This window comes from Ictidomys tridecemlineatus, chromosome 1 (genome assembly GCF_052094955.1).
Source record: "Ictidomys tridecemlineatus isolate mIctTri1 chromosome 1, mIctTri1.hap1, whole genome shotgun sequence".
In the NCBI taxonomy this organism is placed as follows: Eukaryota; Metazoa; Chordata; class Mammalia; order Rodentia; family Sciuridae; genus Ictidomys; species Ictidomys tridecemlineatus.
This window is the reverse complement of record NC_135477.1, coordinates 8,834,570-8,859,306: the sequence shown is the minus strand read 5'-3', so window position 1 is coordinate 8,859,306 and position 24,737 is coordinate 8,834,570. Positions and strand designations below refer to the sequence as shown.

General features: G+C 35.6%; 1 protein-coding gene across 17 annotated transcripts in view; it reads right to left on the bottom strand.

Moving 5' to 3' along the window:
* The window catches only part of Ate1 (arginyltransferase 1), a 143,620-nt gene that overhangs the window by 67,536 nt on the left and 51,347 nt on the right, over window positions 1-24,737 (bottom strand). For 11 of the 17 annotated variants that reach the window (XM_078025133.1, XM_078025612.1, XM_078027883.1 and 8 more), the window contains 2 exons: window positions 15,658-15,839; window positions 4,604-4,703 (listed from right to left, as the gene is read on the bottom strand). In XM_078025133.1, coding sequence (XP_077881259.1) covers window positions 4,604-4,703; window positions 15,658-15,839 — 282 coding nt within the window. Of the gene's footprint in view, window positions 1-4,603; window positions 4,704-15,657; window positions 15,840-24,737 lie in introns of those variants that run through there. The other 6 variants (XR_013429179.1, XR_013429318.1, XR_013429435.1 and 3 more) reach the window with 2 other exon arrangements.

Sequence of the window (24,737 nt, the reverse complement as noted above, 5' to 3'; positions counted from 1 at the left end):
TAAATACTGTGATTTATTTTACACGAGATAACAGTATAGACTGTAACTTACTAAGTCCAAAGCTACATAAGAAAATCCAAACGAAACATTAATCTAGTTTCATGTACAACTCAATGTCATATGGTACTACCTTCATGCACTGTACTTGTAAATACCTCTAGCCCTCCATAGGCCATTAGGGAGGAAACCAAATCTAGACTCAACAGCTGTCCGGCACATACCAGGCACCTAACAGACTGTTCCTTCTTAGTTATCAAAAGTGTCCCTATTAAAAAATACAGATTTCTTTTTTCCTTAATATCAGACAGAAAACACTTGTAGATTTTTCCATGTAAATTTCAAAATGTGGCAGAAATATGCTACTGCTAATACTTTAAACAGTTATATGCTAAGAAAAAAATAGTTTTAATTATACTGTAGATACATGCTAAATTTATCTTGAAAATCAGAGATTTAGGGGCTGGGATTGTGGCTCAGCAGTAGAGTGCTCACCTAGAACATGTGAGGCCCTGGGTTCGATCCTCAGCACCACATAAAAATAAAATAAAGATATTGTGTCCAATTACAACTGAAAAATAAATATTTAAAAAAGAAAATGAGAGATTTCATAATCGTGTGCAATAAATTTCCTGTGAAGTTCTTTTGTTGTTGGTGGTAGTCTCAAATTCTAGACCTTCAACTTGCAATGAGAAATACTCATGCTTAGACCAACACTTGTCTTACAATTTTGGATGGCTCATTTTCTAACTGAAAAGACCTATTTTAATAAGCAGATATGGGGGCTGGGATGTGGCTCAAGCGGTAGCGTGCTTGCCTGGCATGCGTGCAGCCTGGGTTCGAGTCTCAGTACCACATACAAACAAAGATGTTGTGTCTGCTGAAAACTAAAAAATAAGTATTAAAATTTTTTTTAAAAAATTAGCAGATATTTTCTTCTTTGGGAACTGATAATTCTCATTTGCTCAAAATATTTTTTAAAATCCTTAAGTGAAGCAAAAATATCCCTCAGTTACCTAAGATTACTTAAGTCTAATCATAATGCAATGAAAACAACTTTTAAAAACAATCTAAAAATCAACATCAAAATGTTTTTAAGGACCCAGAAGTGTTCAAAAACAATAATTCCAGGAAAATGATGGCTTTACAAAATTTAGCGTTAAAAATTTCTTATCATCTCACAAATAGCTACAAAAAAAAACTAACAATACTACAAAATTTAAGAATCATCTCTCCCAAAAAGATAAAATATGAATACAATACACTGGAAAAATTAAATACTGCTTGGATGGCTTATTTGAGTCCCAAATACTCTTTCCACTGTGGGCTAGAACCTAGTTTTATAGGTTTTGATAGTGTTTCCAAATTCCAAACAGATACTGATTTGAAAGATTGAGAAATGAGAGATTAGAGTCCCTGAAAACCTAAGTTATTCTTAAATTCTTTCCATGGTCTTCATACTTTTTACTCACTATTATGGATATCTTAAAGATTATCTAATAAGTAAGAAACCTTAGGTTTAGTAGTATTTACAAAGAACTCTGACGAATATTAAAACACTGGAAAGTGCCAGTGCACCTTATTAGGTAGGCATTATTTCCAATAACCTAATGTGCAGATCTTTTAGCAAGTTAGCAGCACTATACAGAATCACAAATTGAAATTGCCAATTCGTGTACTTACTTTGTTTCCAAACCTTATTACTTCTTGGAACCTAACTCATGTACTTTGTATATAAACTTGCTAACACTGATTATGTTTTCAGGGTATTTACATTGTTGACAACAGACCCCACAACCACCACCACCACAGACACAACCCACACGAGAAATATCCACAGCAAGACCCACTGACCCAATGATGGCGACTGCTCCTGCCAGACTGAACTGCACAGAAGGCATTTTTAAAATCCTTAATTTACTCAGAGATATGAACTGACTTCAATTTCCAGCAGAGTTCTTCTTAGGAAGACTAGAGAACATAAAACATTTAATCTGGACCACAGCCAAAAAATCTTGAGTTCAACATCTTCATGAAGAAAAATAAGATGGACACCATTATCCTAAGTACATGTATAAAGTCATGAATGGTGTGAATCTACTTTGTATACACCCAGAGACATGAAAAATTGTGCTCTATATGTGTAATGTGAATTGAATTGCATTCTGCCATCATATATAACAAAATAGAATTTTTTAAAAAGCCAAATTTATAGAAAGAACAGGGGCTAGGGGGTGGTTAAAATCGAGTGTTGTTCAAAGTGTAAAAACTTTCAGTTAGATAGAAAGAATAAGTCCAAAATACCTATTGCAGAACATGAAGACTGTAACTACAAACAATGCATTATATACTTGAAAATTACTAAGACAGCAGATTATGTTTACCACAAAGAAGAATGTGAAGTAAAGCACATGTTTTTTAGCTTGATTTAACCATTTCACAATGTATACATACTTCGAAGCATCATGCTGTAAAATATAAATATATGTAATTTTATTTGTAAATTAAAATATAAATTCAGGAAAAAAAATAAAGAAAAAGGGATGATGAAATTAGATTAACTTCCACTAGTGACGTGTGTGTGTGTGTGTGTGTGTGTGTGTGTGTATAAAGAATTGGATTAAAAAGAGCAATTTAGAATTTAGTTAGACAAAAGGAAAGTACAAGAGAAAGGCTCTAACACTAAATATATAAACTAGGCATTTAACACTGTGACATTAAAGATGAAGGCTAAAAGATGAAGTCCCTGAGTCTGGTATAAATACTTATGTTTACTGGGTCATGTGCAAGTACTCCTTGAAGGAGAGCAGCCAGAGCTTTCCCTGAGGCTTGTAATTGTATTAAAATATATGAATATTTGAGTTTTCTCTCCTGAACTAAGTTAGATTTGGTACTGTAACAAGTATAGTAAGCTAAGAGAAAATACTAATAAAATTAGTAGCAAGTTAAGTGTTTGGGGGCAAACAGAGATATAGTCATGTTTTTCCTTCTGCACAGAACATTTGTTTAAGCCTATCAAGTAAAACAATAATCAGGTATACAGATCATTTTTGAAGACAACCGAATCCAAAAGCTATCTACCTACAATGTATGCTTAAATATGAGCTCAAGAGAGAACTCCCAAATACCTGTGGGATACCTTGATCAGACTACTACAGTGGACTGTCAAAACCCAGCAAAGTTCAATGCTCTATGTTCATCCTTCTCTCAAAGCCAGCCTTACTTTTAGAATCCATAATTTCTGAAAATGGAACCATCAGTCACTTAACTTCAAATCTTTAAAACCATGATCATGTGAACAAACACTAAGTTATATGAATTATTCCTTTGAAGAATGGGGGGGCAGGGAATTTAAGAGATATATCAACCAAATATAATGTATGTCCTTTGTTTGAATCCTAAACCAAACAAATTTACTGTGAAAAGCATTATGAAACAACTAAGGAAATATGAACATTGATAAGGGAAATATGAACATTGATGACATTTGGAAACATTGTTAATACTTTTTAGGTGTGAAAAGCACCCTTACAATTTAGAAATAAATACACACTAAAATATTTACAAATGAAAGGATCTCTTTGATTTGGTTCAGATGAATTCATAAGAAGGTAGAGATGAGGATGGGATAAAGGAACAATGAAAAAAATGTGTGAATAATTGCTGAAGCCAGATAATGGGCACACAGGGGCTCCAGGATACTTTTTATTTATTTCGGCATGTTTTAAAAATTCTTATGATTTAAAAAATCATATTTCTGCATGTGGACAATTTATACATTTTATTTATACAGCTCTCTGACGTGTGACCCATCAAGATTCCCAGTTGCCTGTGTTCCTTGGACCACATTTCAGGGTCCTTCCTACTCCTCATTACTCTCCCTCCTATGAGTACATCACAGGCACTGTTACTGGCTCCTTCATGCTTCTCCATCATACCTTCCCTCTTTTTTTTTTTTTTTTGGTGGTGATGGTGCTGGGGATTGAACCCAGGGCTTTATGCATGTGAGGCAAGCACTCTACCAACTGAGCTATACTGTCAGCCCAAACCTTCCCTCGTCTTGAGCCCTTCCTTTTCTCCTCTTCCACACCGTGTGGAGCAAAACCCCACATCCTCCCAGGCCACTCACCCACCAAAGCAACACCTGGTTTTATGTTAAATACCCCCAGCTCCACCTAGACCACAAGTTCTAGGTGGAAGATTCATGCGTGCATCTTCCTGCACCTGCAGAGCTAATAACACCAACTGTGCTGGTGGTAGTGGTGGTGGTCACCGCGGGTGGAGGAAGAATCTGTTCCCTGCACTGCTCAATCCTCCACTAGTACGTAGCAAACATCAAAGAGTTTCACTAACAAGAATCATAAAACCCTTTTTTAAAGGAAATTCTGAAATATGCTTAAATCTCATAATGTATTATAAAGTAAGAGCAGTAGAAACTGTGGTTCTCATTATAGAAAGTTTACTTTTTGAAGCAGCAAAGAGATTTACTTATTAACCCATTCATCCCTCCTTCAAAGCTCCAAATCCTGTGCCTTGAGATAAAAATTTTATTAAAGATTCATTTTTATATAATGAAAACAGACACACATACACAAATTAACTTTACCTTATATTTCATCTTGGGACATGAATGTATGTAAAAACCCATATAGTAGTAGCGCAGTTGAGATGTTTTCTCCTGAAGTTGCCTTGTAAAAGCAATTTCTCTGCCAAAAGAAAAAGAAAGATGAAGATACAGTTAACTTTAATTTAAATTTTCAAAACAAAAACAATGATATAATCTGATAATAAATATTTTTAAAAATCTAATATTTATAATAAAAAATCCAAATCTTGAAAGAAAAATAATTTTCAAAACACTCTAAGATAATTTTTTATTAAAGAGATACCCTATAATCCTCTAAAATTATTTTAAGCAAATATACTTAAGGGCTGGGGATGTGGCTCAAGCGGTAGCGCGCTCGCCTGGCATGCGTGTGGCCCGGGTTCGATCCTCAGCACCACATACCAACAAAGATGTTGTGTCCGCCGAGAACTAAAGAATAAATATTAAAAAAAAAAAAATTCTCTCTCTCTCCCCTCTCTCTCCTCTCTCACTCTTTCTTTAAAAAAAAAAAATATACTTAAGTTCAGGTTTCACTCTTCATTAGGCAAAACAGTTGATGCAAAATTCAAGAAGCATAAAATTAAACTGATCTACAGTGTCACATTATTCATTATGCTGGAATTCTCAAAGAATATGAACTTAGCAGGTTAAAGATAGTTAAATAGAGCAAATTTGAGAACATTCAAAAGCTAATAAGTTTCAGAAAGAATAACTACTATTATGCCCATTTACCTGCAAACATGTTCAGCTGTATGAGACATATAACTTGTTCCCGTATCTACATGCAAATCTGATACATGTTTTCCCTAAACAAGAGAGGGAAATACTATGCTCTCACACCATGTTTCCTCTGTTTGTTGGCATAGACAAGGGCTGCCTCAACAAAGAAGTTGCCATGGTGTTCGCTGCAATGCCTTGGCGTGGCATGGTTATAATTTAAATCCGGAAAGATCTTGGCACAGAATTTTCACCCTACTTGCCCAGCTAAATGACTTGTTGAATCTGAGAGTTTTAAGTAAAACCTAAATACATTTCTAATGCATGTTTCTACATTTGTTTCTTGAAGGCTTTCTTTCTTTTGTTCACTTTTAGAATCAGTGGATGCTTGAAATTTAGAAGAAATATAATATTTAATGGAATATTCTGTGTATTTTTAGTTCAAATTTAAATCTTTGAAAGACTGTTACCTCCCCAAATTCAAAATATTTCTAAATCCAAGCCAAATAAACACAGTAAATCTTACTATCCCTAGAACTAATATGCTTTCAAGATTCAACCAAGAAAATATATGGATACAAGCAAATATGAGACCACCCAACCCCTTGAAAGGTACTCCTTTACTTGGTTCTGCTCATCTCAGTTCAGTGCATCACTATGATCCCAAATCTATGAGTCATTCATTCTTTTTCTCTCTTCCCTATGACCAATCCATCAGTAAATCATGTGGATTCTGTCTTCAAAATATACTGATTCTGGCCACCTCTTATCACCTGCATCTCAGATATTCTAGTCAAAGCCACCATTTATGTCTCCTCTGGATGACTACAAGTAGCACCAATTGGCTTTTCTGTTTCTACTCTTTTGACTCTCCAGTATCTCCAGAGCCAAATAATCTTTTACAGTACTAAATCAGATCAGGTAACCACCCTAGTCACCCGATCCTGTACTGGATAGTATCACATATAGATAAAATCCAACCTCCTACCATGACCTGGCTCCACTGGCTCCTCTCTGTCCTTCATGTAAAACACTCTCTATGTCCTTCCCTAACCTTAGCCAGAGAGACTTCTGTTTCTTCTGATTCCCCCAGGGCACTTGGACTTGTGATCCCTTTCTCTGGACTTCTACCCTCAGAGTTTTATAAAACTGGTTCCTTTTCCTCTTCTGCTCCTAATATGTCACCTGTTAATAGAAGTCTTTCCTGATTTTATTTTGTCACAGTGCTATGAAGAATCTAAAATTAAGTTGTCTGTTTTCTAATCTATTATTTACTTTGACCAACTGGAAGCCCTTGTCTATCTTATTCATGTCTATGAAGGGTGCCAAGACACACAGATTAGATTCTGTGCAAGTAAACATGTTAAATGTATTGGTTGCATCACTAAACTTCATCTTCTTAAAATATAGAGTAATGCCAAGCTCATTATCTTCAATTCAAATACTTTTAACATCTGCAGTTTAAGTTATACAAAACTCTACAAGTATAGAACTCTATATTGACTATAGGATTGCTTAAGAAACTGGAAAACTACCCAAACAGCTTCCACCAAAATGTGTTAAAATCAGTAATTCAATTGGCAATGTGGAACCTACTCTCCAATTGTGCTCTACGTTAGTCTCCTCTTCTACAGACTCAGCTACTCCCTTCAAGAGCACCAAGGTAGTACAGGGCTGCAGTGCAGAGGCAGTCTCCCCACTGCTCCTCTGCTTCCTCGCAGCTCTATAGTTCTAGGCTTGGCGAAAGACACACCAAACAGAACTCCTTCCAATCTTGCTGGAAATGATGACTATCTCGAATGCACCAGGATAATTAAACATCTCTCAGTTTACTGAGCCATAAATATTTCATCAATAGGCCAGGATTTATTATGTGGGATTAAATATTATTGTTAATATCCATCTGAGAGGTCTGGAAAAATTCACAAATATGCATTGTAAAGTGATAGATATAAAGAATTAAAACAAAAAAGAAAATGGCAATCATTTAAAAGTAAATGATTCTGATTTAAATAAAATACATCCTTTCTAAAATAAATACAAGCTTCAAAAGTTATATAAATTTCTAAAGTTTTAAAATGTAAATAATCTAAATTATCAGTTCTAATTTAAGTGAAATCCAAATGAGCTATGAATATCTTATATAAAACAAATGCAATTACACAAGAAAAATAAAAGATTAGTAAAGATCAGATATAAATATTGTATAATTGTGAATTTGTTATAAATTGGTATTAAAAGAAAAGCCAGATTGGAAATACTTGATGGAGAACTTTTTTATTTGTGAACCACTGAAACATATGCAAATATAAAAATCAATTCTTTTTTAAAATCAAATTGCTGCCAGGCGAGGTGGCACACACCTGTAATCCTAGCGGCTTGGGAGGCTGAGGCAGGAGGATTGTGAATTCAAAGTCATCCTCAGCAATGGCAAGGCGCTAAGCAACTCAGTGAGACCTTAAATAAGTCTCAGTGAGTCTCTAAATAAAATGCAAAATAGGGGCTGGAGATGTGGCTCAGTGGTTGAGTGCCCCTGAATTCAGTCCCCAGTAGTGCTCCCCTCCAAAAAAAAAATCATACTGCTTAGACAAAAAACAAACAAAACCCAAAACCAACAGACAAGTACTATATGATGTATACTGAATTGGATCCATAGCACAACTTAATAATGAGACAAGAGCGCGGGGGGGAAATGCTGGAACCCAACTCAGAGAGTCAGCATTCAGGTGAAACAAAGACTAGTGATTTATTAGAAGTCAGAAGAAGAAAAGCCGAAATGGACCACACCAGCACCCAGTCTACAGGACTGATGATGCAGCACCATGAACAGGCTGAGTGGGTGCTTTCACACAGAGATGTAGCCCTGGCACAGAAGACAAAGTATAACAGAAAGCTCTTCACTAAACAGACCCTCGAATAACAGTGGAATAGATCCACTCTAGAAGATGGACCAATCTCAGTACAGAAACAGAAAAAATAATTCAAAAAGTTGGCTACTAGAATTATCAATTAGTTTTTTTAAATCTAAAAAATAAACTAAGGGATAAAAATAAAGGATATGAAAGAGCATTTCAATAAAGAGATATTCTTAAAAAATAGTGCAAAAAATTCTATATTCAGATGGTAAAAGACAAAAAGTAATAAGAAACTGTGATCACAATATACAAGAATTCTGGGACAACATTAAGAAAGTTAACTTAAGGCTTATAGGTATTAAAGGAGAGAAACAGGCTAATGACACTGACAATAGAAAATCTTCCAAACCTGGGAAATGAGATGAACATTCAGATGTTGGAGGCATTTAGAACCTCAAATAGACAAAACCAAAAAATAGTCTGAGACACATTATAGTTAAAATGAAAAAAAAAAAAAACAAGAACAAAGAAAGAATTTTTAAAGCTGCAAGAGAGAAACTCCAAACCAATCAGAATAACAGCAGGTTTTTCACAGAAATCCTAAAGGCCAGGAGGACTTGTATTTCAAGTCCTCAGAGAAAATAACAGCCAAGCTAGACTGCCACAATCAGCATCAACGGAGAAATTTTAAATCAGAATCAAAGGAGAAATTTTAAAATTCCAAGATAAGCATAAACTAAAAAAATTCTTGACTTCTACAGAACACTGCAGAGAATATTTAAAGAAATTCTATACACACAAGAAGATAAAAACAACCAAGAGAGATCAAGAGGAATAAATCTCGGGGCTGGGGATGTGGCTCAGGCGGTAGCGCGCTCGCCTGGCATGCGTGCGGCCTGGGTTCAATCCTCAGCACCACATACAAACAAAGATGTTGTGTCGGCCGAAAACTAAGAAATAAATATTAAAATATTCTCTCTCTCTCTCTCTCTCTCTCTCTCTCAAAAGAAAAAAAAGAAGCCACGTTGGGGGCTGGGGCTCAGCGGTAGAGTGCTCGCCTAGGAAGTGCCAGGCCCTGGGTTCAATCCTCGGCACCACATAAATAAATAAAATAAAGATATTGTGTCCAATTACAACTAAAAAAATAATTTAAAAAAAAGAGAAATAAATCTCATTAGAAGAAGAAATAGGCAAATGAGAATTAGGATCAAATCAAACATTAAGACAAAATGTCAGGAAATAATACATACCTCTCTATAAAAACAATGCAAATACTCTCAAATCTTCAATTCATAGGCATAGACTGACAGACTGAATTAAAAAACAAGATACAATTGCATTTTGCCTGCAAAACACACCTCACAGGCAAAGACATCCAGACTGAAAGTAAAAGGATGGAAAATTATACATAATTACAAATGGGAATCCAAAGGCAAGCAAAATTAGACGGGACACAAAAGGTCACCGCTACATACTGGTAAGGGGAACAATTCAACAAGATAAAGGTAAATATTTAATGCCCCAAACATACACTATTCAACATAAATGCTCAGATATGGCCCAATATAATAATTGTGTTGATTTCAATACACTTATCTCAAAACTGAAATCAACAAAGTTACTACAGAGTTGAAACAAGATATAGATCAAATGAACTTAACACATTTACAAAATATTTCACTTAACAACAGTTGAATATACTTTCTTTTCAGCTACTCACAGTTTTCTAACAGATCAAATTTTAAGCAACAAAGCAATTCTTAGCAAATACAAAGAAGCTGAAATAATTTCTTGCTTCTAATCCAAACATAATCTTATGAAATTATAAATCAACAGCAAGAAAAACTACAGAAACTCTATATAAATACATGGAGATTGAATAATACACTTTTGAATGATGAGCAGATCATCAACTAATCAGAGGAAAAATTTAAAAATTCTTAGACTCCAACAAGAATAGAAACATAACATATTAGAAACTATGAGATACCGCAAAGTCCCCAGAGGAAAGTTTATAGCTATGAGTGCCTATGTTTGAAAAATCAGAAAAATCTCAAATAAATAACCTAACGATATATCTCAAGATCTTAGTAAAACAATAACAAGTCAATCTCTACACCACAGAAATTATAAAGACCAGAGTTGAAATTAATGAAAACCATAATAAAAAACTACAAAGATTCAACACAAAATTCATTTTTTTGAAAAGATAAACAAGATTGATAAACCCTTAACCAAGAGTGAGAAAACCCAAATAAATAAAAATAGAGACAAGAAAAGGGATTTACAACAAATATCAGTGGTACAACAGTTGAAATCCACAGTATTATTAGGAATTATTTTGAAATTCTAGAAAAAAAGGGACAAATTTCTAGACATACCAAAACTGAACCCAGAGGACACAGGAAACCTAAAAAGACTAATAAAAAGCAACGAGATTGAAGCAGTAATAAAAACTCTTTCAATAAAGAATAACTTAGGACCAGATGAATTCACAATTGAATTGTACAAGTTCTTTAAAGAAGAACTAACATCAGGGCGCCTTATTCTACAAAACCAGAATGACCTATACCAAACCAGATGAAAACAAATCAAGAAAAGAAAATATCCTTGATGAATGTAAGTACAAAAATCCTTAACAAAATGTGTTTTAGTCAGCTTTTTCACCACTGTGACTAAAAGATTTGACTAGAACTATGGTAGAGAAGGAAAAGTTTATTTGGAGGCATATGATTTGAACGGTCTCAGTCCATAGACAGCCAGCTCCATTCCTTGAGAACATCGTGGTGGAAGAGTATGGTGAAGGGAAGTAGCTCACATGGTGATCAGGAAGCAGAGACTCCACTTGCCAGATACAAAATATATACCTCAAACCTATGCCCCCCAATGCCCACCTCCTCCAGCCACACCCTGTCACTTTAGTTACCACTCAATTAATCCTTATCATGGCGTTAATTCACTGATTGGGTTAAGACTCTCACAACCCAATCATGTCTCCTCCGAACCTTCTTGCATTGTCTCACAAGTAAGCTTCTGGGGGACACCTCACATCCAAACCATATCAACCTATAAATCAAATTCAACAACACATAAAAATATCATACATCATGATCAAGGTGGTTTCATCCCACGGATGCAAGGATTGTTCAATATTCACAAATTGATAAATATAATACACCCCATAAGTAGAACTGAGGTAAGAAACCACATGATGATCTCAATAGATGGAGAAAAAGCCTTGGACAAAAATTAACACCTCTTCATGATAAAAGCCCTTAAAAAAACTAAGGACTTTTATCTAAACATAATATAGGCTAAATACAACCAATCTGAAGCCAATATCATACTGAATGGGGAAAAACTGAAAGCATTTCCTCTTAAATCAGGAGCAAGAAAAGAATGTCTATTCAATATAGTACTTAAAATTTTAGCCAAAGCAATTAAGCAAAAGAAAGAAATAAAAGGAAGAAAAAAGAAATAAAAGAACAAGAAGAAATTAAATGATCCCTATTTGTAGATGACATAATTACCTGCAAAAGACCATAAAGGCTCTAGAGCTGATAAGGACATTCAGCAAAGTGGTAGGATACACAATCAACATACAAAAATCAATAGTTTTTCTATACACAAGTAATGAATCCAATGAGAAAGAAAAAAAAAAGAAAACAAATCCATTCCAGCCTCATATCTCTCTCTCTCTCTCTCTCTCTCTCTCTCTCTCTCTCTCTCTCTCTCTCTCTCTCTTTTCTCTCTCTCTCTACACACACACAGGAATAAATTTAAACAAAGAAGTGAAAGACTTCTATGGGGAAATCTACAGAACACTGAATAAAGAAATAGAAGACACTAAAAGATGGAAAGAACTCTTATGTTCAAAAGTAGGAAGAATTAATAGCATCATTAAACTCTAGGATATATAAGAACTCAAAAAACTTAACAACAAAAAAACAAATAACCCAATCAATAAATGGGCTAAGGAACTGAACAGACACTTCACAGAAGAAGAAATACAATTGATCAACAAATATATGAAAAGTGTTCAACATCTCTAGCAACTAAAAAAATGCAAATCAAAATATTCTAAGATTTCATCTTACTCCTGTCAGAATGGCAATCATCAAAAATACAGGCAACAATAAATGTTGGCAAGGATGTGGAGAAAAAGGTACACTCATATATTATTGGTGGGACTGCAAACTGGTGCAACCACTATGGAAGGCAGTATGGAGGTTCCTCAGAAAATTGGGAATGGAACACCATTTGACCTCAGCTATCTCACTCCTTGGTTTATACCCAAAGGACTTAAAATCAGCATACTATAGAAATGCAGCTACATCAATGTTTACAGCAGCTCAGTTCACAATAGCAGGACTATGGAACCAACCTAGGTGTCCCTCAATAGATGAATGGATAAAGAAAATGTGGTATACATACTCAATAGAATATTACTCAGCTTTAAAGAAGAATGAAATTATGGCATTTGACATATGAAGTTGAAGAATATCATGCTAAGTGAAATAAGCCAATCCCACAAAACCAAAGGCCAATTGTTTTCTCTAATATGTGGATGCTAATTCACAATAAGGTGGGGGGCACTAGGAAAGAATAGCATTACCTCAGATTAGGTAGAGGGAAGTGATGGGAAGGGAGGAGAGGAGATGTGGGGATAGGAAAGATAGAAGAATGAAACAGACATTATTACTGAATGTATATATGTGACCACATGACCATGATTCTACAACATGTACACTCAAAAAAAATGAGAAATTGGGCTGGGATGTAGCTCAGCGGCAAAGCGTCTGCCTTGCATTCGCAAAGCCCTGAGTTTGACCCCCAGATCCAAAAAAGACAAAAAAAGAACCCCACCAAAAAAAAAAAAATGAGATTAAAAAAAATGAGAAATTATATCCCCTCTATGTATGATATACCAAGGTACATAAATGCAGTCTACTGTCATGCATAACTAGTTTCAAAAATTTTTTAAATTTTTAAAAAGATAACTGAAATGTAAGATTAAATAACAAAATAAACACTATTGAACCTTGGAAAAAATGGCCATATTAACCAAAAGTGATTCAGAAGTTAAATGTGATCCCCATCAAAATACCAATGATAGTCTTCACAGAACAAGGAGAGGAGGGAGTCATAAAACTCATCTGAAAGAATAAAAGACCCAGAATAGCCAAGATATTTCTAACCAAAAAGAGCAATCCTGGCAGAATCACAATACCCAATTTTAAATTATATTACAGAGTTATAGTAACAAAAAAAGAATGATACTGGCATAAAAAAGACACATAGAACGATGAAACAAAACTGAAGACAGAGACAAACCTACAGATCTACTCATCTGATTTTTGACAAATGTACCAAAAAACATACATTGGAGAAAAGACAATCTCTTTAACAAACAGTGTTGGGAAAACTGGACATCCATATGTAATCGAAAAAACCTAGATTGCTATCTCTCACCCTGCTCAGAAGTCAACTCAAAATGGATCAAAGACCTATGAATAAAACCAGAAACTTTGAAACTGTTACACAAAAACTTAAGGGAAATGCTTCAAAAACAACAACAAAAATTCAAATAAGGGAATTACTGACCAAACAAACACTTCTCAAAGTACAAATGTTCAACTGTTTAGCCATCAGGAAAATGCAAATCAAAACTACACTGAGGTTCCATCTTACTCCAGTCAGAATGGCAATCATGAAAAATACAAATAACAATAAACGCTGGTGAGGGAGCAGGGAAAAGGACCCCTGATACACTGATACACTGTTGGTGCAGATACACAGTAGAATAGCCAGTATGCAAGTCAGCATGGAGGTCTCTCAAAAAACTAAATATGGAACTACCACGTGATTCAGCTGTACCACTCCTTGGTATCCATCCAGAAGAACTCAAAACAGCATACTCTAGAGGTAATGTGCATTCTCACATTTAATAGAAGCACAATTCATAATAGCTAAGTTCCAGTCTAGGAATCTGTCAACAGATGAATGAGCTAAAAACTGTGGCACTGTTATAGTTTGGATGCAAGGTGTCTCCTAAAAGCTCACGTGTGAGATAATGCAAGAAGTTTCAGGCATATGTACACAATGCAGTTTTATTCAACCATAAAGATGAGCAAAATTATATCATTTGCAGAAAAAAAGGATGGAATTGGAAAGCATTTTGTTAAGCAAAGTAAGTCAGACTTAGAAAGTCAAGAGTCCTATTGTTTTCTCTCATGGAAGAAAAAAAAGAAGGGTAAAGAGAAGAAAAAGAAAAAAAATGATCTCACAAAAATACAAGGTAGACCAATAGGGCAGAGGAAGAAGGTCAGGGAAAGGGAAGGGGGGAAGGAAAGGGGAGGTACTGGGGAGTAAAACTGATCCAATTATGGTATGTGCATGTACAAATATATCACAATGAAAACCCACCATTCTGTATAATTAATATGCATCAATAAAAAATGTTTTAAGTCAAATTGATGATTTAGTTAAAAACATCAACTCTTCTACTTGTATAATTCAGAAAAAAGTACACATACACAAAATAATCTAGCAGTACATTTACCATGATATAAAGACCATCAACATAAAGAATGGGAAATAAAAAGAGAAAATTACAAGAGAAAAAGAGACTCAAGTACTCCCACACCAAAAAAAAAAAAAAAAAAAAATTCCCTATTTTCCTCTCCTGCTCTACACATATACATACAGGAAAGCAAGAATAAAAATAGGAACAAATATTCTCATAAAGATCTCAATCTCCTTACCACTGGAAATGCTCATGCTGCATTATATGTTTGCAGCATGGACACCATAGGGAAATCATCCTCAGATGATAACAGATTTGGTCAGCCAGGAATTCCTGGTTCCTGTTCCATATACTCAGGCAGGTGCCCCATAATGACATTTCAGTCACCCAAGGACTACATACGTGACAGTGGTCCCAAAAGATTACACCACCTAGTGACACTGCAGCCATCTTAGTTTGTGTTAAGTACACTTTATCAAGTTCGTACAGAGTTCCTAACAAGGCACTTCTCAGAACATGTCCCTGGCCTTAAGCAAGTGACTCTGTAACTAGATTTCTTTAAGCAGAATCATACTGTTTTAATCCATTCACACATTAATGACTTTTAATTAACAGTGAATATATATGATAGTGATGATAAGGGTATAAATATTATAACATCTAAGATAGATAAGTGGTTCTGCTGGAGGTGCCTAAGTAAATGCAACAAAAGCATCACTGAATACACTAGTTTCTTATACACTTTCAGAGTGCATGGAACATTAAAAAGCTAGATAGTGACCATCAAACAATGGCATCAGTTCTAACAGTGGTACTTTTAATCCCAAAATAGACTAAGAGGCTACCATAACCAACAAATTATTATACTGTCAAGTAAGATTTCTACTGTTATATAATAAAATCTAATCTGATGAGTAATCACTTGAAGTTCTATGCAATGCAAAAAGCAACCTTACCTTAAAGCAGAGTAGACACCCAGTGACAGAAATGAATAATCAGGATCATAGTACAAATACACAGATGAAACACAGTATGGAAGGATGTCAATCACCCCCACAGCAATGATCTTCCCATCAAGCCAGTACTGCTGGTGAAAGGAGCCATAACCACACTCTGGTCCATTAGGGGGATACTCTGCCTATGAAAAATAGATACACAAACATGAAGTTTGCCATTTTTCCTTATATTAAAAAAAAATCTCATAATTAATCTAGCAGACTTTTATTTTACTAAGTTAAATAAGTCCTAAAATGTCCCTCTTTGTTGCCTTCACCTTCCCCAGTTACACACTATGTTAAATAGCAAACCTTTTAACTTGTAGAAAACTGATGGAACAAAAGGATGAAAAGTAAAATCAAGAAAGGGTAAGATGGAGAGTACGGTTAGCAAGGACGGGGTTGCAGCTGGCCGGGGGGAATAACTTGAAAAGCTCTATAGCATGTCCCCATGTCAAGGCTGGGGACATGGCTCAATGGTGTACGCCTGCCTAGCATGCCTGAGGACCTGGTTCAACCCATAGTACCACGAAAGTGCTACAGCACAGCAGGTTACCTACGGCTGACAATAATTAAACAAGTATTTCAAAACAGCTAGTAGAGAGGATTTTACATAATTTTACATCATCTCAACAAAGAAATGTAATGTCTAAGGTGATATGGCAGATATGCCAATTATCCTAATTAGATCATTATACACTATGTACCTTGTTTTCAAACATTACGTGGTATCTCATAAATGTGTATAATTACAATGTGTCAATTAAAATTCATTCAAAAAAATTAAAAGACAGTAAGAAATCAACTTAAGTTTTCCTCAACTTACTTGTTTTAATATTTGACAGTGAGAAATGCACACGTTAAGTGAATTACTATGAAACTATATTCTTTTGTTCCACATGTAGGTTGAAAGGAAATTATGTGTGGGAGACAAACAACATAGAGGGCTGGGTGAGAACAGGAGAAGCGCTCCCATTAGGCCAACCAGGACGGTTCTCTGATAACCACACCACTGAGAAGCCACATGACCCCATTACTTGTTCCAGGTAAGAGTTCCTGTGTACAGACAAAGAGCTATGGATACTTCTTGTTAGCTAAAGGTGAAAAAGGTTTCCTCATAATTATCATAATGCAACTATAACCACAAAGAAGAAATGCTGAAATTTCAGAGTGTGTATGTGTGTGTGTGTTTGTGTGTGTGTATATATACATATATAAATATATACATTTTTTGTAAATTCAGCTAATAGGCATTTCACATTATAAAATAACACGATTTTAATTATAACTATTGACATAAAAATCATAAAATAAAATTTATGAAGTAACATTAAAGTCTTTATAATAGAGTTTATAAATATTAGAAATTAACAAGTGAACAAATACAAATGTCTGGTACATCATTTTCATATATTTAAAACCACAGAAAATGTACATTGGCAAAGGCGGGGGAGGAATAGAGAAAAATAAAAAGAGCAGGTTTGCTAATATCCAAACTAGTAAAAAACAAAAAGAATATAATTCAATTTTTCTTGTAAACAAATATCAGCAAATTCAATCCAACAATGTACAGAAAGAATTATATGTTATGAACAAGAGTAATTTATTCTAGGTATTTGAGGCTGGTTAGAATAAGAAAAGCAGTCATTAAGAGAGGGGAAGGAAGGAAAGTAATCAATGTAATCCATCCTATCCATGAGGCTAAACCAAGAAAAATAATATAATCATATCAACTGAAGCAGGAAATATGTTTAACAAAAAATCTAACAGCTATTCATAACTAAAAACTCATACAAATGGGGAACTTGTTCAACTTGATATCAAATATATATAAAAAATCCTACAGCTAGTATCACACTTAATAAGAAACTAGATGCTTTCCCCTACTTAAGATCATGAACTAGGCAGGAAAATCCTCTCCCCCAACTCTTATTCAACATCAGACTTGAAATCCTAGCTAGTACCATGAGACAAGAAAAGAAAATAAAAGTTTTCAAAATGGGAAGAGGAAAAAAAAATCTGTTTATAGATGGCATAACTGTCTATGTAAAAAAATCCCCAAGAACTAAAAGAAAAACTAGAATATTTGTTATTAGCAATCATTAAAAAGTACCAGAATATGAGCCTAATTGCTGATATATACATAACTTCTATATATCAACAATGTCTAGGATTGAAATTAAAAACACAAATCATTAATTAAACCATGAAAAAAAATCCAGGTTTAAATCTAACAAAACATGTACAGAATCTATATGAAGAAAACCATAAAACTCTTACAGAAGGAATCAAAGAAGACCTAAGTAAAAGGAAAAATATTTGTTCATCGATTGGAAGACTCAACATTGTCAAGATGTCAGTTCTTCTCAAGTTGATCTATACAGAGTGCAATCCCTATCAAAATCTGAGCAAGCTTTTTAAGGGATACTGACAAACTCATTTCTAAAGTTTATAGAGAGAGACAAAAGACCCAGAATAGCCAACCCAATACTGAAGAACAAAGCTGATGCTAGCCCATGTCAGGGCTCAACCATAAAGCTATAATAATCAAGACAGATGGTAGTCCTGACAAAGTACGAGATAAATAGATCAACAGAACATAACAGATCTATAGAAATACAGTGAAGCGATCTGCCGCAGTCTGGCTGGGCACAATTCAGGAGCCACTTGTCAAAAGAAACGAACTTTATTTTTAGAACCACATACTGGCACCACACAGCTGCTCAGGAAAAACCTTCAGAGCCCAACTGCCACCACTGGCTTCTCACAAGCCTCTCAACCTCTCCCACTCCTCCTGCTCTTGAGGCCAATTGGCTGGGTCACTGGGTGGAGCCAAAAAAAAGTCCCCCAATGAGCAGCTCCTTAGTCTGAAAGGGCGGGGAAACAGCCCAGTGAGCATCACCGCAGAGGAGCCAATCAGCTAGAAGTTGCTGGGGCCGCTGTGAGCCAATCACCATCTGGCAGCTGGAGGTTTGCTGGCAGCTGGAAGTTTGCTGGGGCCCATACGGCTGTGGCTCTCAACATCAATCTTTGACCAAGAAGTAAACATAATTCAATAGAGAAAGGATAGTCTTTACAACAATGGTGCTTTAACAACTGAACATCCATATGCAAAACAAAACAAAAAAAATCTAGACAACTTACACCTTTCACAAAAATTAACTTAAGCTGGGCCTGGTGGTGCACGCCAGTAATCCCAGTGGCTAAAGAGGCTGAGGCAGGAGATCGAAAATTCAAAGCCAACCTCAGCAATTTAGCGAGACATTAAGCAATTCAGAGAGATCCTGTCTCTAAATGACATACAGTGGTCGAGTGCCAACCCCCAAGTTCAATGCCTAGTATCCAAAATAATAATAATAATCTCAAAATGGATTGCAGACCTAAATGTAAATTTCAAATCTGTAAAATTTCTGTATGACATATCTCGAAGATATAATCTCAGCAACTGTGGGTTTGAGAACATTTTTAGATACAATACCAAAATCACAATCCATCAAAATAAAAAGCTAGTAAGTTGCACTTTATAAAAATTTATAAAAAAAATGTTGAATAAAAAGAATAAAAAGTAAAGCCACAGAGTGAAAGAAAATACTACAGAAGATTTATCTTATAAAGGATTAGTACTCTCAAAATACACAAAATTTTTTTTAAATTCAACAATAAAAACAAAACCCTATTTTAAAATGAGCAAAGATATGAACAACACTTAACTGAAAAAAAAATGTACAGATGGCAAGTAAGCATATGAAAAGATGTCCAGCATCATTTGTCATTAGGGAATTCCAAATTAAAATAATAATGATGAGTGCTATACAACTATTAGAGTGGCTGAAATCCAAAAACAGTGCCAAATGCTGATAAAGACCAAGCAGCAACAGAATCCTCATTCAAGGACAGCAGGAATGTACAGTGGTATGGCACTTTTCAAATTTCTTATAAAACTAAAGTACCCTTTACCATACAAAACAGCAACCACACTCCTAGATGTTTTCTAGTTTGAAAACTTGTGTCATACAAAAAACCAAACCTTGAAAGTGAATGTTTACAACTGTTTTACTCACAGCTGTTCAAAACTGGAAACAACCAAGATAACCTTCAACAGGTGAATGGAAAACAAACTGTGGTCCATCCATACAATGGAACAGTATTCAGCAATAAGAAGAAGGAAGCTCTCAAGGCAGACACATGCACACACACAATGAAGAAGCTTCAGATGCATATTGCTAGGTGAAAGACGTGAGTCTGAAAGGTTACAACCTGCACAAATTCACCTGGAATCCATAAAAGGAAAAAGCAGAGACCAGTAAAAAGATCAGTGTTACCAGAGTTTGGGAGTACTAGGGGAAGGATGAATAGATCAAACAGGCCTTTTAAGTGGTAAAATGATTCTATATATATATGATACTACATCAGTAGAGAAGTCACATTGTGTATTTATCAAAACAACAGAACTTTGCAACACAAAGAATAAATCTAAATGTATGCAAATTTCTAAAAAAATTACTTGGGAGTCTGGAGAACCATGAAGGCACACAGGCTGTGGTGAGAGAATCTAGCTAGATTACACAAGTGTGAAACAATCTCACTGAAAGGTGCTACAGGAACAAAGGCAAATGAACAGCACCTAAGGTGGGGCTCCATCTGAGAAGGCTGCTTCCAGTGAGGGTCTAGACTGACAGTCTGACACTGCTGTATGAGCATCTGGAACTGAACAATTAAGTATATGGATGGTGGCTGGTAGGAGGCAGGTTTCTCACTGTTACAGTGGGAATTTATAGATAAATAAGGGCTTGAAGGTTTAAGAATCAATTTTAGCTTAATATAAACACAAATGGTAATACCTGGAAATGTATATTATAAACATGTGCATATACACAAGTTAATACACACATTTTTTTTTCCCTGTCATCTGAGAGGGCTAAAGGAAACAGCATCCCACTAGCAACAGTACACCTAATGCCCAGACGTTCATCCTAATTCCATTCTGCAATCAAAGGAATGAGGGCTACTGGGAGAAATGGCTGGTTCTCAGACTGGAAGAAATATTCAAGATGAGCTTGGAGCATCTTATAGTGTCAAGAAGGTAAGGATGTACTCAAAAAACAAAAACAAAACTCAAACCCACACTGATGGAGACGTATCAAAGAAACACAGGAGTCAACTGAAAGAGCACCCCAGTGCTGCAGTCCGGCTGCAGCAAAATAACCGGGGAGGTGACGAACAACTTGTGTACATTGATACAGCAGGAATGGAAGCCGTTTATTGTAGGACAGGAGCAGTATTTATACATTCCACACAGCTTATCTTAATTAGCATAAACTAGATACATCAGTCAACCGATAAGAAATCTCCACACTTAATGGCTCCGCTGGCCTTACTTCACAAACCACTCCCTCTGGCATTTTGCCAGGTGCCATCCAGACTTGTTTACAGACTCTAACACCCCAAGTCCAAAGTTGGAATAATTTCAGCAACAAAATAACATAGTATTGGATTTATAATGCTAAATCTTTGAGTCCATACTATTACATATGACTAAAAAATAATGGAGGAGAAAAATTCCCATGCAAAAGAATTCTGAATAGATTACCTAGATACCTTGCCCTAAAGATAGATGGTGTAACCCCTCCCTCATTAAGTGTGGAATGTACACAACTCCTTCCAAACAGTACAGTGTGGAAGGAGGATAAAGGTGAACAAGGTCAACTAGTAAGACAGTGATCTAGCAGTATTGGCAATCAGTCATTGTTGTTGTTAAGATGCTGTTTGGGCAATAACTTTCAAGAGCTTCCATCAATTATAATATCAAATTATGTCAGAACCTAGTTTTAGTATTCACTGTCAAATACATATTGTCTTTTAAAGGTTATTCCTATTTTCCTAGCAGCAGACACAATTTGAAGGGTCGAGCAGGTTAACAAACAGAAGCCCTAACCTAAAGAAAATAAGAAAGGCCACTGCCCTGTTATAACTGAACACCCAACTGACAGTGTGCTCTGGAGTGCTGGCGGTCCTGAAGCCCATGACCCGCCTCCTAGATGAGCACTCCAGCATGTAGTGAGAGACCAAAGAGTGCAGATGCTACTGGATTTCATGACAACTCTCTTTTAAATGTAAGCCCTGAGGCTTATAGGAATGGAAGCAGAGAAAAGCTAATTAGGTGACTTTGAAATTAATCTAAATACTTCTAAGATTTCAGTTTAGTGCTTCACTCCAGGATTCATTAAATGTAAAGTGTGTGCTCAGTCATCCATTCATTCATTCAAAATGTCCTTATAAAGTATACAAGGATGAGCTCAATGAGCAAATTCTCAATAAACAATAAATACTATTAATCCTAAATAAAAATCAGCCCAGCGGCTCAGGAAGCTGAGGCAGGAAGATTTCGAGTTCAAAGCCAGCCTCAGCAACAGGTGAGGTGCTAAGCAACTCAGTGAGACCCTGACTCTAAATAAAAATACAAAATAGAGCTGGGGATGTTGCTTAGTGGTTGAGTGCCCCTGAATTCAAATCCCCAGTACCAAAAAACAAACAAACAAACAAACAAAAATCAGTCCTAAATGTTGTACCAGCTGAAATATCTTTTCTAATTGCAATTACCTTCTCAGTTTCCATCTGTCATCCTTTCTCTCACCCCTGAACCTCCCATTTGATAATCTGACTCTTATTCACAGGTGTGTTCTGCTCTGAGTCCAGTCATAACTAATGTGTCCAACCTCAAGCATTATTCCTGTCTCTCAACTGGTCTGGAAACTTGGGTCTTGCAAAAGCACTTTACACTGATAGGAGATATCTCATAATTATTCAGGAAAAAATAGTCTTATATACCTACCCACTCTGAGCTCCTTCACTGCATACAAGAAGAAACCTGAAATACCACAGCCAGATGGGCAGTACAAATATCAGAAAACCAAGAAACTACAAACTGATTCAAAAACTGGCCTCTTAGCTCCTGGACTAATGTTATTTTTATGCTATTATAAAAAGTCAGCCAATCCAATACATTCAAGCAAACTCAGTTTCAAAAACTCCTAGTATATCCAAATCAGTAAATATAGCAACAACAAAAGCAGTATTTCAATGAATGCTGTTTGTTTTCTTAAAGTCTGTTTTGCTGTACTTTTTTTCTTTCCAATATGTTTTCTGACAACTAAAATAGGGATGAGTTCCTTTCCTCCCTTGTAAGTCCATGAGGGACCTACAAGGGAGAAAAGAAATCAGATTTCAAAAGTGGAAGACAAAGAAAAGCAGCTGAGAAGCTATTTTCCTAAAAGTACATCCAGTTGTCTCAGCCACATGGATAACCATGTTCTTAACGTTATTAGTACAAATACAAAGTTTTCAACAAGTAAGTGACAGCTATGGAGAACTGGCTGCAGGTGAAGCTGAGATTGTGACTCCCTTTACCCTCCTTTCAGGGGGATTAGCCAGATCCTCCAGGTCACTCCCCTCTGGCTTTCATTCAGAAAAACTTCAGTGCCTAGTTTACAATGCCATAAACTAAAAAGATTTAAGTGCATGTATGATGTCTGCCTACAAATTCAGACACATCTACAGAATCAGTTCCTTTCTTCCTCATGACATGAAATCACCACAATAGGGTATCTTCCTCTCAAAAACAATCCCTTGATTCAAATTACTTAACACTTGAAATAAGGAAAGAATAAGAGAGTCTAAGACTAAAAAAGATAAAAATGGAAACAATTAAATCTTTGAACTCAGAAATCAGCTCTCCAATCATTTAGTAACACATGGAAGCTCAGGCACTGAACTTTATGGTGCAGTGCTCCAATATGCTACTAGTTTGGACACTTTTTGACTGCAGGTGTGTACATGAGTGGCAGCTAAAAATTATTTCATATTTGTAAAATTATCAGTTAACATAGATCAAACTACATTATTCATTTTATTTGGGGTTTTTTGGGGGATACTAGGGATGGAACTCAGGGGCACTCAGCCACTGAACCACATCCTCAGCCCTATTTTGTATTTCATTTAGAGACAGAGTATCATTGAGTTGCAAAGCATCTCAATTTTGCTGAAGCTGGTTTTGAACTCACAATCCTCCTGCCTCAGCCTCCAGAGTCTCCATTTTATTTTTATCATTATTTTTTGGTTCTGAGCTATATCCCCAGTCCCTAGCCCCACCTCCCTTTTTAATTTTGAGATAAGGTCTCACTAAGTTGCTAAGGCTGGCCTTGAACTTGTGATCCTCTGTCTCAGCCTCCTGATATGTTGGGATTAGAGGCAAGCATCACCCTGCCTGGCTATATTACTTATTTTAATACACAAAACATTTAAGTGTTTCAAAATAATTCTAACTGATATTTCCCAAATGAGTTGAAAACTTATGACCACATAAAAACCTGCACATAGTTATTTACAACAGCTTTACTCATGATTGAAAAACCTGGAAGCAACTAACATGTCCTTCAATAGGTGAACAGATTCATACAATGGAAAATTGGCAAAAAGAATCAATTATCAAAATCACAAAAAGACAAGGAAGAACCTTAAAAGCATAATGCTAGTGAAAGAAGTTAGAGTAAAAAGCAAAAGGGCTACAAACCCTATGATTCCAACCATTCACACTCTAGAAGTGCAAAACATGAGATTAAAAAGATCAGTGGTTGCCACAGGTGTTAGGAGCAGGAGAGCAAAAACCAAGTACAGCACAAGGGACTTTAGGGCAGTGAAACTATTCCCTAGGATTCAGTAATGGAGGATGCATCATTACACCTCTGTCAAAACCCAGAGAATGTATAAAGCACAAAGAATACACTAATGTAAACTATGGACTTTAGTGAATAATAATGCAGCAAAATTGGTTCATAAATTGTAATAAATGTACCACAATGCTAGGACCTAAAAATTGTTTGTCTCATCCTAAACACATGCTAAATTTAACCCCCCATTATGAGATATTCAGAAGTAGGATCAAAAATGAATTAATTCATGCATTTATGGAGAATGGGTTATCTTAAAAGTGTTTTAACATAAAAGCCAGTTTGGCTAGTTCTCTCTTATGCTTCCTGCTCTGC